Source organism: Umbelopsis ramanniana (genome assembly GCF_025399195.1).
Source record: "Umbelopsis ramanniana AG unplaced genomic scaffold K450scaffold_22, whole genome shotgun sequence".
NCBI lineage: Eukaryota > Fungi > Mucoromycota > Umbelopsidomycetes > Umbelopsidales > Umbelopsidaceae > Umbelopsis > Umbelopsis ramanniana.
In genome coordinates, this window is record NW_026252108.1 from 70,173 (window position 1) to 84,133 (window position 13,961).

Genomic DNA, 13,961 nt, shown 5'->3' on the forward strand with positions numbered 1-13,961 from the left:
TTGCACGTGGCAATTCAACTGACTGCTTTTTGGGGTGGTGTGGAGAGCTTTGGTTTTAACATCCTTCTCTATTGTGTCCAGTCATGTCGCATCAGTCGCTCAAGCTGTAAGTAGATCCACTAATGATGTAGTGCTACACTTAATGCATCTTTTTAATTCTTTGATGTCTTGGTTCACACCACTTCTATAGCTACATTAATGAAGAGACCTTCACTGTAGTCCCAGAATTCTACGACCCTGAGGTGTCGAGAGAGGTTATTGTCATTAACCGATCTACTGGAACCTTAGAATGCACTGGTATGTCTTATCGTACTTCATTATACGAATATTGGCCCTGACATGCAGAGACCGTACTAAACATAGTTCAAACATTTCTCAGCTGAAGCCTCGACACACGCTACTCGAGAGAACGTATGGAACATCTATGGTATCATGGGATTCATCAAGCTACTAGCTGGTAATTATGAAACTCTCATGGTTTGATACAACAACTGCCGTTGACAGTAGATCGACGTTCCTTTTTTAGGTGAATATATGATAGTCATCACTAATCGGAAACGTGTTGGGCAAATCCGCGGCCAAGACATATACCGTATTACTTCCTTCGAGATTGTGCCATTTGTAAAGGACTTGTCGTCACTGACTCCTGCTCAGGTTAGTCATATGGAGTGTAAAAAGAGCAGATGGAACTTGGATTTTAACTTTCAGACTCCTTCTTTCAGGCCGCCGATGAACAGAGATATGTAGATCTGTTAACAGATCATCTCAAGATCAATACCTTCTACATGTCATATACTTATGACTTGACACAGACTATTCAAAGGCAAGCGCAGTTCAGCAAAGAGACTATGAATCAAGTTCCTTCACAGCGGGTAAAGTTTGAACTATTGTCTACGAATAATGAAATACCATGCTTAACTTTGTGGTTCTGATAGGCCGATGACCGGTTCTTCTGGAACAAGTTCATCTCTACCAAGTTGATTGATGCGGCCAAAACTACTGAAAATCCATCCGAGGTAAGTTTTGAAGAAGGCATATTTCTATGTAACATGTTCTAACATGGTTATAACTCTGATTTCTAGCTGTACAAATATATCCTTCCAGTGATGCAAGGCTGTAAGTAACGTCGATATGTGGACTATGCATATCTTGCTAGCGCTCATAATTCTAATCTTATCATTTTAGTTGTGCAAGTTCTCCCAACTAAGATCAACAAGAAGCAAGTCCTCTTCGCTTTGATTACTCGTCGTAGCAGATATCGCCCCGGTACACGCTACTTCTCTCGCGGTATTGATGCTAAGGGTCATGTATCCAACTTCGTCGAAACTGAACAAATCGTACTCTATGATGGAGATAAAGAAAGCACCTCTGACGTTGTCGAGGGAAGAATACAGCTCTCGTACGTACAAACGCGTGGATCTATCCCAGTCTATTGGTCTCAAATTATCAATTCAAAGTATACACCAAAGCTTTGGGTTGGAGATAGCCGAAAGAGTGTGAGTAAATACGAATTATCTGGGTGACTTATCAATTTATATCGACACTGTCTCTGAACCTCGCTTTTCTTTTTTTTTTTAGCTTGAGGCCAGCAGAGCTCACTTTGACGAGCAGATCGCCATTTATGGCCCACAACTCCTTGTCAACTTGGTCAATAAGAAAGGATATGAACTTCCAATGAGCCAAGCCTACGCTCGCAACGTCGAGCAGTTGAATGACGGTCGTCTTATTTACACTCATTTCGATTTCCATCACGAGTGCCGCAAAATGAGATGGGACCGTATTTCGTTGTTGTTGGATCAGTTAGAGCCAGAATTGGTAAAACAAAGCTACTGCTTCTTTGACGCCAGCAACCTAAAAAATCCTGTTCTCCAAAAGACACAAACCTCAGTCGTCCGTACCAACTGCATGGATTGTCTCGACCGTACCAACGTCGTGCAAAGCACATTGGCTCGCCATGTTCTTAACCAGCAACTGCGTGACATCAAGGTCCTTGATGTGAAGGAAAAGATTGAAGAACACGAAGACTTTATGGTATCTTTCCGCAATAGTAAGTGTTTCAGGTGGTAGAGAGTTATGCACAATGATCAATACTAAAGTCGTTGTCTTAGTTTGGGCCGACAATGCTGATGCCGTCAGCTTCACATACTCTGGCACTGGCGCTTTGAAGACTGATTATACCAGGTAATAGGAATAACCGAAAGATCAGCCCGAAAATGTTGAATACTCGAATGCCTAATCATCTCCGAATAATACAGAACTGGTCAACGAACCAAGGCTGGAGCTTTACAAGACTTCAGCAACTCCGCCACTCGATATGTCAAGAATAACTATCTTGATGGTAGCCGACAAGATGGATTTGACTTGTTTTTGGGCAACTTCTCCGTTAAAGCAGCTGTGGCAGGGAAATACGTCAGTCCATTCCATACTGAAAAAGCACTTCGAGTACGAGTGGTAAGTAGAAGTGAAACAACCATGTCTAGTGCTATACGATAAGCAGTATCTAATTGCCTTGCATTGAAGGTTCCTGCCATTCTGATCTTCGCCTTCATCATGCTCCTGGTCAACCTTATCTTCCCAAGATTTTCCGGAAGCAATTCAACATTTATGTATCTGTTGGTAGTTTCTTTCTGGTTCTCGGTCCTCGTATCGGGAGTTCGTTATATCGTCCAGAATGGATCTGAGTTTGTGCAATGGCCAAAATTGGTACCTGTTGGAAACGATCGCGAACAAGTCGCTGTCGAGAACGCAAGTATTAAAAAGCCAGTTGAAGAAATTCCTCTCAAGAATCTGTCCTAAAAATTATGGTTGGATCACTATTTGCTATATTACATTACATTTAGGCTACTACAACTAGATGATGGTTATAAAATAAATAAAAATGCTATTATTAGGAGATGCGTTTACTCTTCTGCCTTTTCACAAACCCCACTGTGTGCTGTACGCTATACTTGATGGAGTAGGAGAAAGATGCTGAAGTTTATGAAATATGCGAATCGATTGCTTATGACCAGTAACCGTAGAAATAGTTAAACATGGCACAAATGTGGTATACTTGGACGATAGTGCCATTATTATACAAGGTAATGAAAAATGAGCATACAATAGGGGTTAAGATAAAGCCTACGATTAGCCTCGGACAGATTGGGCTATTTTTTGAGCTTCGCTTATGACTGGGTCAGCGGCCTGGTACTTGTCATATTCCTGTATTATGGATGAGTCCACTACTGTCATTGGGCGACAGTCTATTCCAATATCACGAATCTGGTCTTGCAAGAATAGGAACAGACGGACTTTACGGCGGTTCTTGCGGGTTGCGTCTTGGAAGTTTCCTCGACAAGTCATTTGAATATTGATACGCAACCTATATCCATCAAGAACACCATCGATGATAATATCTGCACTTCGGTAGTCGGCAATTTCGGAGTCGCGAGTAATGAACTCTCCAAGGCTGGTTCTCAAAGCGTATATTTGGGCAGCTGACGTTAATTTGTTGCAGTCAAGTCGAATCTCCTCCACCATGTCACCTTCAGAACAAATCGTTAGTCGTGGTATAAAGCTATGTACGTACAAGCACAAATGTATACCTGAACGCCTGATGTTGGCGATGAACTGCTGAGCAAGGATATGATTTGCAACATAAAAGTACTAATCGTTTCAGCAAGATTAGATGTCTGAGCCAAACGTTTTGTCAATGCATTGAGTAGTTCAGAAACTTACCAGGCCATCACCTCTACAGCAAGATAGAAAATTCTTCGTTAGCAGATGAGGATGCTATGGAATCATACAAAAGCCGTTTTCATTACCTCTCAAGCACTGTTGTTAATATATGTAATTTGTGGATTATATAAATTCTGTTGTCCAGAATGATGCGATCTCCGACGTCGAATGGATGCTGTAAAAATAGACTAGGATGAGTCTCGCCACGTCTTTCGTTTTCACCAATTCCATATCTGCTTACCACAATGAAAAGAAAGACTAGGCAGTCAAAAGCATTTTTGGCCGAATTACCCAGTATAAACGCCATGCTCACAAACACCTAAATGTTGAAACTATCCATTTTAATTGCATGCAATAGTGAGCAAGGTAAAAAAGAAAGATATCCTTACCGAAGAAAATGAGGCGATAATACTGACAACGCTGACCTCTATAAAATTCAAAATACATTTAATCTCTGTGATATTGGTCATGTAATTCTAATATGGCATTAAGCTTACCAAACACCAACATGGTCACCAGCAGCAGCAGCACTGTAGTTATGGTCTTGAAGATGATATCAAGTTTGTGAATTGCGCTCTCTAGATCCGATAACGTTTTTGCCAAGTTTCTTCTTTCCTTATACGTCCGTCTTACGGCTGAAGGACATTTTAATATATTGGCTTTACCAAGAATGATATATTAATCTCGCTTGTGATAATGTGTGTAATCTTACCTTCCCGCATATCTGTTAAAGTAATTTTGCCATCCATATCTTTGTCCAGCAATTGGAAGGCAAATTCTTGAGTATGCTTTGAATGGAAAACTCTCTGAAAGTCATCTGGTACTATATAGGCTCTGTTTCGGGGGCATATTCGGAAAAAGATCTTCTTGGCATACTTGTTTGAATCTTCTATTGATCCAATCACATTGAGTAATTTTTTGCTGCGAATTTGGCGAATGTACTTTGCCATCTGTGTCATATTGATATTTGCTGGTTTCCGATCCCCATACTGACTACTGTTTCCGTCAAGGAGACATTCTGGAATAATTAAACCAGCCTTTGAAGGCTTTCGCAGTTTTTCTTCAAGCTCTACGCTTATTCTGGTTGCAATCGATGGTGCTGCTCCAAATTGTGATTCTGATGAACAGTGAACAAGTTGAGATGGGTATTCTGGCTGCGACTTTAGAACTTGGCCAAAGTTGTGCCTCGTACTGGCATTTGAGACATTCAGATCAAACATATCACTGCCAGATGGTCTTCGGCCTTGCGACTTGGCCATTTTTCGCTCCACTCGGTCGATATGTCGGCATTTGAGCATGGCTTCCATCATGTCTGCCTCAAACCGGCACTGTACTATTCGGTCGTGATAAGCCCCCTTCTTGAAAATTGTGGATACCTGCGTCAATGCGATACGCTCTAAGCAGAATGCAAAGCATGCACAGACTAGACTTTCAATGGCGTTACCAATAATGGCAAATAATTTCCCTACATCCCCACATTGATTATCTGGACATGCAGGTGCTTTGATTATGTAATGCCAGCCAGATAAGCATACAACTGACCAGACGCAAAGGGCAATGTTGATTTGCACAAATTGTAGCATTTCAATCCTAGCTTGTGCTTTTCCAGCGGTGGATAGCCATGTTATCTTGAGGACTACGTAGACGAATAGTCTGGAAACGTGCAAACCAAAGAAAACCAAGCAAAGAAATTCCGTCCAGCGGTCAATAGGAATATCCAATATGGTATAATCTTTCGAGACAACTAGCCTCGTAACAATGCCCGGGACGAAGATTAAAATGAAAACCAATGCGTTGGTGACAATCCTTCGAAACAGCTTGGATCTCTGTAGCCACCATGACGGACAGCACCGGCATGAAAAGCTTGCAACCGGTTCGTCATCCTCATCTTCCGAGTACACCGATGCCGAGCCGTACAAAGTATCTACGTTGGACATTCTATCATCTTCGTCGTCCGTGTCTGCAACATAATTTGTTTTGTATTTTCTTCGTTGCCGTTCATAGTCTTCAATGGATGTTCTCGGAGTATAATCAATATCTTCCGATATTACGGGGCTAGGCATAGTCGGAGTGGCAGGTGGGGAAGTATGTGGTCTTTCGATAGTACTTGGCATTGCTATAGCTTGTGCTAAGCCTTGAGAGTTATTTGATTGTTGCAAGGGTGAATTGGTGACAATAATCTGGGGTACTGACGATAAAGATGGTGTGGAAATAGAATATTGAGGGTTGAACGCAAACGAAACATGCTGTGGCTTCAGTTCATTGCTTCTGCGAGGAGAAACCAATTGGCGTACTCTTTCTGCAACATTTGGGTGTTGAACACTGCGATTATAAGCTGCTATATCCTTCTCAAGGTCAGTGTCTTCTCCATGGTCGTTTGAAACAGTCATTTCCTGTGAGAGAAACAGAAAATGAAAGGGACAAGCGCTGTTTTTACAAAACCAATATGTTGATAAAATGTCACTTTACTGTTTATGAGGCGGCGATCACAACAGTCTCGTTTAAAATGCGTGATGTGTTTAAATCATTTCGGTTACATGATACCGAATGTACTTTCCCATACTAGAGCGTTCTTTCTACTCAAGGGCATGCGACTCTGTCTCATAGATCCTTGCATTATTCATTTCAACGCGTGGTGCTCAATTCAGATCAAACACGCTTATATTATCAGGGTAGATTTGATCATCTATGCATAGATTATGTTAGACAACTATCTTTCATTTCAATGAAGGCAATGTTTTCTAGACATGCGTTTAAATGTAAGACCCGGGAACATGGACAATGTTTTTAAAATTACAAACACGAAGTTTATTCACCGTAAATTTTGTGTGATTGATGGTGTTCTACCAGTACACTGATGCAGTACTTTTCGAATTAACTATAACAGAGCATAGAATGATCGTTTCGTTCGTCAACGTACGTAACTATCAGGGTCTTTGACGTCTTGGATGCTCAAGTTTCTTGGCTAAAAGCATGACTTCTGCAAAGCTGGTTTCGTTTTTCGCGGGAATTACCAAATCGGTCACACATTGTGCATGACATCAACTCCTCCATAATTTTTGTGTGCCGGTAAAGCTTGGCTTTCAGACAAACTCTTTCCGCTTACCATACAAGATGGCCGATAGAAATGCTTTACTGGACCAGATCCAAAAGGGAAGGAGACTCAAAAAGGCTACAACCAACGACAGATCAGCACCCATTGTCGGTAAGTGGAATTTTAGTAAAGTGACGAAGAATGAGCGGATGTCTCAAAACGTCGAGGGATTGAAATATTGACTGGTTGTCATGTGCTTTTTAGACGCTAAACCGTCAGGAGGAGGAATGGGAGCAACTGCTATGGCTAGACCACCTCCCATGGGTGGAAGTGGTATGAAGACAGCTACTGCTCCAGCGGCAGCAGCTCCACAAGCCCCGCAACTCGGTGGCCTGTTTGCTGGTGGTATGCCAACACTGAAGAAGACTCAAGGCTCAGCTGTTGAAACTGGTCGAAGTAAGTGAGCGGGTGGATGCAAATATACTGAATTTATAGATACGGGATAAGCACAAGTTAAATAGTGTCTGATACTCATGACTTGACTGTGTAGATACACCTTCGGCCCCAGCATTACCACCTCAGGCGCCGCGGTCGAACTTCAACACTTTTCCCAAAACTTCAGCACCATCTACTCCTGGTAGATTTTCCAAACCACCAGGCATTCCTGGTCGTCCAAGTGTTCCTCCTCCTCCACCACCACCGGGCGGCGGCTCTTCAGCAGCACCACCTCCACCACCTCCCCCACCACCTCCGCCTATGCCCGGTAAATCCGCACCTTCACCTCCATCAATGCCCGGACGACCCACTGCAGGAATACCTCCACCACCTCCAATGCCAGGCAGGTCTTCTGCAGCAGTACCTCCACCCCCTCCACCAATGCCAGGCAGATCGTCCCCGGCAGTACCTCCTCCCCCACCTCCAATGCCAGGCAGGGCATCTCCGGCAGTACCTCCCCCAATGCCCGGTAAACCTTCGCAAGCTGTACCTCCACCGCCGCCGCCTATGCCAGGTAGAGCCTCGCCAGCCGTACCGCCACCTACTCCATCATCTTTTGGACGTAGTGCTGCTCCTTCTGCGCCACCCCCACCTCCCCCGATGCCCGGTAGGACTACTCCGTCTGCTCCGGCAGCTCCTCCGCCACTACCAGGTTTTGGTCGACCACGGCCAAGTAATGCAGCACCAGCTACACCACCCCCACCTCCGCCTGGACTTGGCGCTGCTGCAGCAGCTAAAGCGGCTCCTAAATTACCAGGAAGACCACGCGCAAGTAGTTCACCGCAAAGGGACTTACCGATTCCACCCAAGCCTGTGCCTTCACCGCTCAATAGTCCCGTTTCGCCATCAGTATTATCGTCGCGGCCGAACCGCCCGGTACCCATTCCTGGCCTAGCGAACTCTGTAAACACCTCTTCACCCCGCCCTAGCAACTTGGCTGTACCACCATTACCACCAGGTAGACCTCGTTCTGCGTCATCATCAGCACCTCAATCGCCTGCAATGCCTTCTAGTCCTTCTACTCCTGCTCCACCACCGCCACCACCACCGCCGCCGCCTCCCTCTGCTGCATCACCAGGTCGACCAGCGATGGCTACACCACCTAGATCAACGCTTCCACCACCTCCTCAGCGAAACATGCCAGCTGCACCTAGCGCTCCACCCCCTCCACCACCGCCTGGAGGTCCGTCAATGCGGTCTCCACAATTGCCAATGGGTAACAAGCCAAGAACTGCAGCATATAGTCCACCGGCACCTGTGGGTAATGCTCCATCGTTTGCAAGTAGCCAGCAATCCGACGAGCCACCCGTATCAGAAGGTCAAGGGCGCTGGAGATTCCGACCTATGCGTGAAATACCAGCTCCCAGTGGACGATTTATGAAGACGCATAAAGCCTACCCAAGTGGAGAGCGAACTGGAAATGGTAAGAGATCAATGGCAGGAGTGACGAATGTGTGATAGTAAAGTGCTAATCTGGATGCTTCCTTGTAGCTTACGCTCACAACTTGGCCTCATTGCGATAAAGAGCTAGCTGTATCTATAGTATAAAATAGTTGATGTTGGCAGGACGATAATTTTTTCTGTATTTTAATACACTCCTTGGCTATAGATCAAGCCATTTGTGTTCGTAAACACCTTTATGGTCTCTGTTTATAAATAATGGATGATTCAATAGTTTGTAAATGGCGGGTAGGGCAGGGATTTGTTTAATAAAGGAAAGCATGGTATGTATATAAATATGAACTGTATCGGGCGGGGGGGGGGAGATTTTAAAACCGTACACCATACGGAATATTTTGTCTAGGGGCATTTTCTTGGCTCTTCACACTAGCGATATCATCGCGGTTTAAGTCATAGCTTGGACGACTGCGAACGGCTGCTGGGAGTTGAGGACGGGCAGCGCTGGGCGAGGGAGTAGAGCGACTGTTCACAGGCGATCGACTACGAAGATGGCTGGGCAAAGCGGGCAAATCGTCGTCGTCTTCATCGTCATCGCTGTCATCAAGGTAGCTTGTCAGGAACGCGGACATGGTATCTGTTTTGTTGGCCCTTTTGTTGGGGACAGGCAGCTGCTTGTTCTTGTACGAATTGGTGGTTTCGAGCTGTTGCGTCAGATCCTTCACCTTTTCTTCGGCTTCGGCCCTTTGGCTTTGAACACTGGTCAATTGCTTCTTTATATCCGTTATCGCTTCCTCTTTCTCTGCAGTCATCTTTGCCGCTTTTTCTTTTTCTTTTTCAATTCGAACATCCCGTTCATCCAGATCTCGTTGCTTGGATTTAATCAATCCTTCCAGATCTTGCACAATGGTATTCAACTTGGTTACCTGCTGCCGTTGTGAGTCCATTTCAGTTTCCATTTTTTTGCGGAAGCTGGGGGAAAAAGTGGTAAAAGTATCGTTAGTGACATGATTGACTTTCTATACGTGGTACACAGATTCAAATTAAAACTTCATGATCTCTAGCTTACCTGACTTCTTCATGAAGGCGTGCTTCGTATTCCGTTTCAAGCTCCTCCATCATCTTTTCATGCTTATGAGACATCTCTTGCATTTCAGCAACGGTGACAGACTCGGGCTTTACAGTCGGGGGATCGATTGAGGTTGCAACAGAGGAAGTACCTTTGCTCTGGAAATCGGTAAACATGGGTCCTTCCGAGCTACGATCGCTATCCAGACTACCCAGGTTACCAGTGAGCTCAAGTAAGCTTGAATCCAGCACGTGTCGTAATTCACTTCCCATGGTCAGACGATGAGGCATATTTGAAGAGACTGCAAGCTTTTCAGTAACAGCGTCCTCCTTCTCCGAAAGGTCACGTAATTCTTCTACAACAGACAAGGGTTGGTCTTGAGTATCTGAACCGCACTTCTTTTCCCATAGTTCATGAACCAAATGTTTAATTTCAGGAAGGGCGTCGTCGGTTTGTTTTTTGGAAAGCTCTTGGACAGCCTTTTCCAATACCTTCATTCGAACATAGATCACATCAGGTGATGATGCAGAGCCAATAGGCGATAATTTAGAGTATTCATCCATCACGGTTTCTCCTGTGGAGGTGGTGTTTGAGATGTTGGCGATTTCATCTTGAATGCGAGCATCCACGTCCTCTGGCACAGTCCATACACCCGCTTCGGCTGACTTCACACGTAGCATCAATTTCTTGTTGCCATCATCCAATCTTCTCATACCGACATTCAAGGTGGCTGCGGTGTGTTCCAGAATACGTCGTTGGACTTCATTCATGCGAGAAAACGCATGCCAGAGCTCAGTGGTGATATTCCTTACATGGGCCTCGGCTTCACGCACCTTTTCACTAGCAGCGGCAAGTTCACGATGGGTGGCTTTGGTTCGGAAGGAGGCGGACCGCGACACCTTTTGTCCGCCAGATTGTTGCTGCTGCTCCAACATTCGAAGCAAATCTTGAGCCGAATGCAAGATTCGCATTTCGCGGGAATGAGAATCAGCTAGTGAGCGTACGCGTGAGTCAAGTCGTCGATACTCGGCCTTGAACTCCTCATGCTCCTGTGAATCAAACAAGACACCGTATTCCTTCGAATCCGCTACCGCCTTGGTAATAAGAATGTGCATGGCATCGGGATGTATACGTTGCATAGCCTCAAATGGTGTCAAGTAAGGTACCGTCGAGACATATGAGTTATGTTTTCGCTGAACACCACCAACGATGGGATCCAGGTTCTTATTATCATAAATAACAGAGTTCTTCGGACTACTGCCCGAGGACGCAACTGAAGGCCGGCGATCTGATCTTTGCGGCCGCTCGGGTGTTACCGTTAGCTGTGGTACTTCAGCAACACCTTTACCCTTTTCCTCGCTGGTATGTTTGGGTGGAACAGGTAAAGGAGGATAAGGTATGTTAGCATTGGCTGGAGATCGAGCATGAGGTACGATTGGCGAAGATTTGGATGGTACAGGGTTATTTCTTGACGCTGATCTTGGAGGAGGTTGGACAGTTAGATTGTACGCCTGCTTCTGTGGCGATTGCCTTATCCGTGGGTTGGTGACCGAATTTGTATCACTAGATTGGCTTGAGGACTGTGATGGAGAGTAATCATTGGATCGAGCTTCTGCTTCCAAAACCTCGTGGATTCCCATGTGGTTCTGAGGAGTAAGCAAGCGTGGCATAGGTGGTGTAGAGTTGCCTGGAGTGGGATTGGCGGCTGGATTTCGATTTCTTAAAGAGTGTGTTCTGCGAGGAGGAGTAGACTGAGATTGGGTTGGCGTAGGTGACATGGGTGGTCCATTGGGTTGTTGCTGAGGATTTCTAGATCGGTTCATATCGATGGGTTGTGGATCTCTTCCCCGCAACGACGATTTTCTCTGGGGCAGAGGTCTTTGACTAGCATTAGAGGCGATGGTGGCATGAGATGGGGTAGGTGAATGATAAGGAGGACCACCACTGCTTTGGATGGAATTGTGAGGACTGGAGGAAGGATATGAGCTATTTTGGCTCTGGCTGTCCGGTGTGCCTGAATATTGATGGTCAAAGTTGCGGAGAAGCGGCGCGTTGGGAATGAATGTACTCAGAGTATCTGAATTTCGATTTGTCGGCAAGTTCAGCTGCTAATTAAAAAAAATATGAGGAAACTTTATTAGTACCCAAGTGTGGGTGGGTGGAACCATTTCATATAAGCACTTACAGGTCTATAATGATTGTTGTTGCCATATCCATTGAGATATGGCTGTTGATATGCTGGAGGAGGAGAGGCCATGCTTCGCATGGATCCCTGCTCGGACAATGTTGGAGATGCATAACGGGTTGGAGGAGATGAGGGATAATAGTGTTGAGGTGGTGGACGATAATTATTGGAAGCCATATCAGGACCAAGTAAAGGGAATGAGAGACGGGGTCTATTTAAAGGGAGGATGCACTAGGCATCGCTGGCTGGAGATGGAGAGAATAAGATCGTAAGTGGTTTTTAAAAAAAGCCTTGTTATTTTTTGCGCGCGGACGTTGGCTTCTTCTTCTTCGGTCTGTACGACCGAGCTATTTTTGATTTGGCGGCGGCCAACGGCAATGCGTACAACGAAATATGGAGTAACGATGGGGGCAGTTGGTTTTGGAAATATGTATATTTTGCAACAAACACGCTTTGATCAAAAAGTCAAGATTAATACATAGATTCTACGGATATGTACATTTGATATATGGATAAACAAAAAGTCAACGCTCGGACTAGCCAGCACGCGCGTGACATAGGATTAAAATCATGCTAGCAAGGGTTTTCATTGTTCCACCTGGTTATTCCTTTGACGCACCCTGGCAGCTTGACCTTTCTTCAACTGAAGTTGGTGTATGAATGGGCTTGATACAAGATCAGTGTCGATAGGAATAGATTGCACGGGGGCAAGCATGAAGAGAGTAAAAACCAAGAGTGATAACGACCAAAGCTTCATGAGGGACCAGAAAGGGCGGGAAAAATGGGAGAAAGAGATGCCAGCAAATCCAAATCGCGGGTTGTCCTAGCGTTCTTAAATACAAAGTCGTCATTGCTATATGGAGCAAAACGGATATGCTTTTTATAGAGTCAGTCTTTTTTGGGGGACTGGCTCTGTGCGAGTAAGCCATCATCTTTTTCATCATCCACGCTACAAAATTTGCCACCCCCCCACCACCACATCCCTGCCCTAAATCCCCTCCTAGGGCGCATGGTTTATGATCAGAAAATGTCCCTGCTTCATACCATAGAAACGACGCGAAAAGCCCTGGTCATGCGATCAGCCATGGCTTCGAATGCCGTATCTTGAGTATATTCCCTGATGTTTCATAACTGCCAGTTACCACAAAGAAAAATTCATGCGAATTTTCTAAGCATAACGTACGACTGAATGAGTTCTATATTTCATTATGCGTACAGACTAGTGAATGGATTACGAGGTGGCGGCGTGTATAGAAGGTACATTTACAAAATCTCTGCCTACTGTGGATCATAACAAGAAAACGCCATTGCTTTATTTTCTGGTTGCGCGCCATCCACCAAAATATGCGGAGCGGGGCAACTGTTTACATATCCATTCCATGCCCAGACAACCCTATAGCCGTTATCCGAAAAGCAAACGATTACAGGCATATTGGAGTGTCTCGGAAGTGATATCTCAACAAGAGCTTGGCTTTGCCGGATCCGGTCGATGCACCTTCTGACCGAAAATCCTGGTTACATCTTGCATGAACGATTTTTTACATTGTGGTGCAGACAGAGTTTGGTACCATGCGGCCTTGAAACATCTGCGCTTTGTTCACCGGATTGCCCGCTACAAAAAGAGATTTCTCCAAGGGAAGCATAGGAGCGGTTTGAAAACGAGAAAATTCAACACGTACCCGATAGATAGTGAGTGAATGATGGTCCTGGTTCCTAAATGAAGGTACTGTTCCTTATCTTACCTTAACCATGGACTCTTTGCTATTGCCTCTTTTAAAACTCCTGTGATCTCATTTTCTCAGAGCTTTCCTAACTCAGCACTGCTGGCGAAAGTGTACCACGCTGGTTGGAACGCATACACAATGGAACTTTTTCTTTGTCTTACCTGCTAATCCTATGTAATTTTTACACCATACGTTGCATTATTATCCGTAGTATTTCATCGTCACTGGCACAAGAGCATAGCAGGTGATTTGTATTTTGCAGCGGTGACAATCGTACATGTTATGTTTCGATATCCGCTACCAGAAACGGTCGCATAAGGGTTGGCTGTCGTCAGATGA

At 45.0% G+C, this 13,961-nt stretch overlaps 4 protein-coding genes across 4 annotated transcripts; 2 read left to right on the top strand and 2 right to left on the bottom strand.

Annotated features, from left to right (window-relative positions):
* The first annotated feature begins 5 nt into the window (after positions 1 to 5).
* K450DRAFT_280022 (uncharacterized protein) lies at positions 6 to 2,918 on the top strand. The gene is made up of 12 exons (XM_051593350.1): positions 6 to 106; positions 191 to 297; positions 380 to 457; positions 527 to 654; positions 723 to 872; positions 936 to 1,016; positions 1,083 to 1,116; positions 1,186 to 1,496; positions 1,579 to 2,047; positions 2,109 to 2,181; positions 2,256 to 2,451; positions 2,521 to 2,918. The coding sequence occupies exons 1-12, from the start codon at positions 84 to 86 to the stop codon at positions 2,794 to 2,796; spliced, it is 1,926 nt and encodes a 641-aa protein (XP_051445284.1). The 5' UTR covers positions 6 to 83; the 3' UTR covers positions 2,797 to 2,918.
* Position 2,919: 1 nt separating this feature from the next.
* On the bottom strand, positions 2,920 to 6,488 carry K450DRAFT_237713 (uncharacterized protein). Its single transcript, XM_051588473.1, has 8 exons — positions 4,430 to 6,488; positions 4,215 to 4,352; positions 4,107 to 4,144; positions 3,959 to 4,036; positions 3,804 to 3,892; positions 3,718 to 3,730; positions 3,585 to 3,645; positions 2,920 to 3,524 (listed from the first exon to the last, which is right to left on the bottom strand). Exons 1-8 carry the CDS (start codon positions 6,105 to 6,107, stop codon positions 3,127 to 3,129), a joined length of 2,493 nt encoding a protein of 830 aa, XP_051445285.1. The 5' UTR covers positions 6,108 to 6,488; the 3' UTR covers positions 2,920 to 3,126.
* A 308-nt stretch (positions 6,489 to 6,796) lies between these two features.
* Positions 6,797 to 7,361, top strand: K450DRAFT_237717 (uncharacterized protein). The gene is made up of 2 exons (XM_051588474.1): positions 6,797 to 6,922; positions 7,016 to 7,361. Exons 1-2 carry the CDS (start codon positions 6,832 to 6,834, stop codon positions 7,213 to 7,215), a joined length of 291 nt encoding a protein of 96 aa, XP_051445286.1. The 5' UTR covers positions 6,797 to 6,831; the 3' UTR covers positions 7,216 to 7,361.
* A 1,498-nt stretch (positions 7,362 to 8,859) lies between these two features.
* Positions 8,860 to 12,297, bottom strand: K450DRAFT_237723 (uncharacterized protein). Its single transcript, XM_051588475.1, has 3 exons — positions 11,899 to 12,297; positions 9,714 to 11,821; positions 8,860 to 9,616 (listed from the first exon to the last, which is right to left on the bottom strand). Exons 1-3 carry the CDS (start codon positions 12,073 to 12,075, stop codon positions 9,016 to 9,018), a joined length of 2,886 nt encoding a protein of 961 aa, XP_051445287.1. The 5' UTR covers positions 12,076 to 12,297; the 3' UTR covers positions 8,860 to 9,015.
* Positions 12,298 to 13,961: the final 1,664 nt, after the last annotated feature.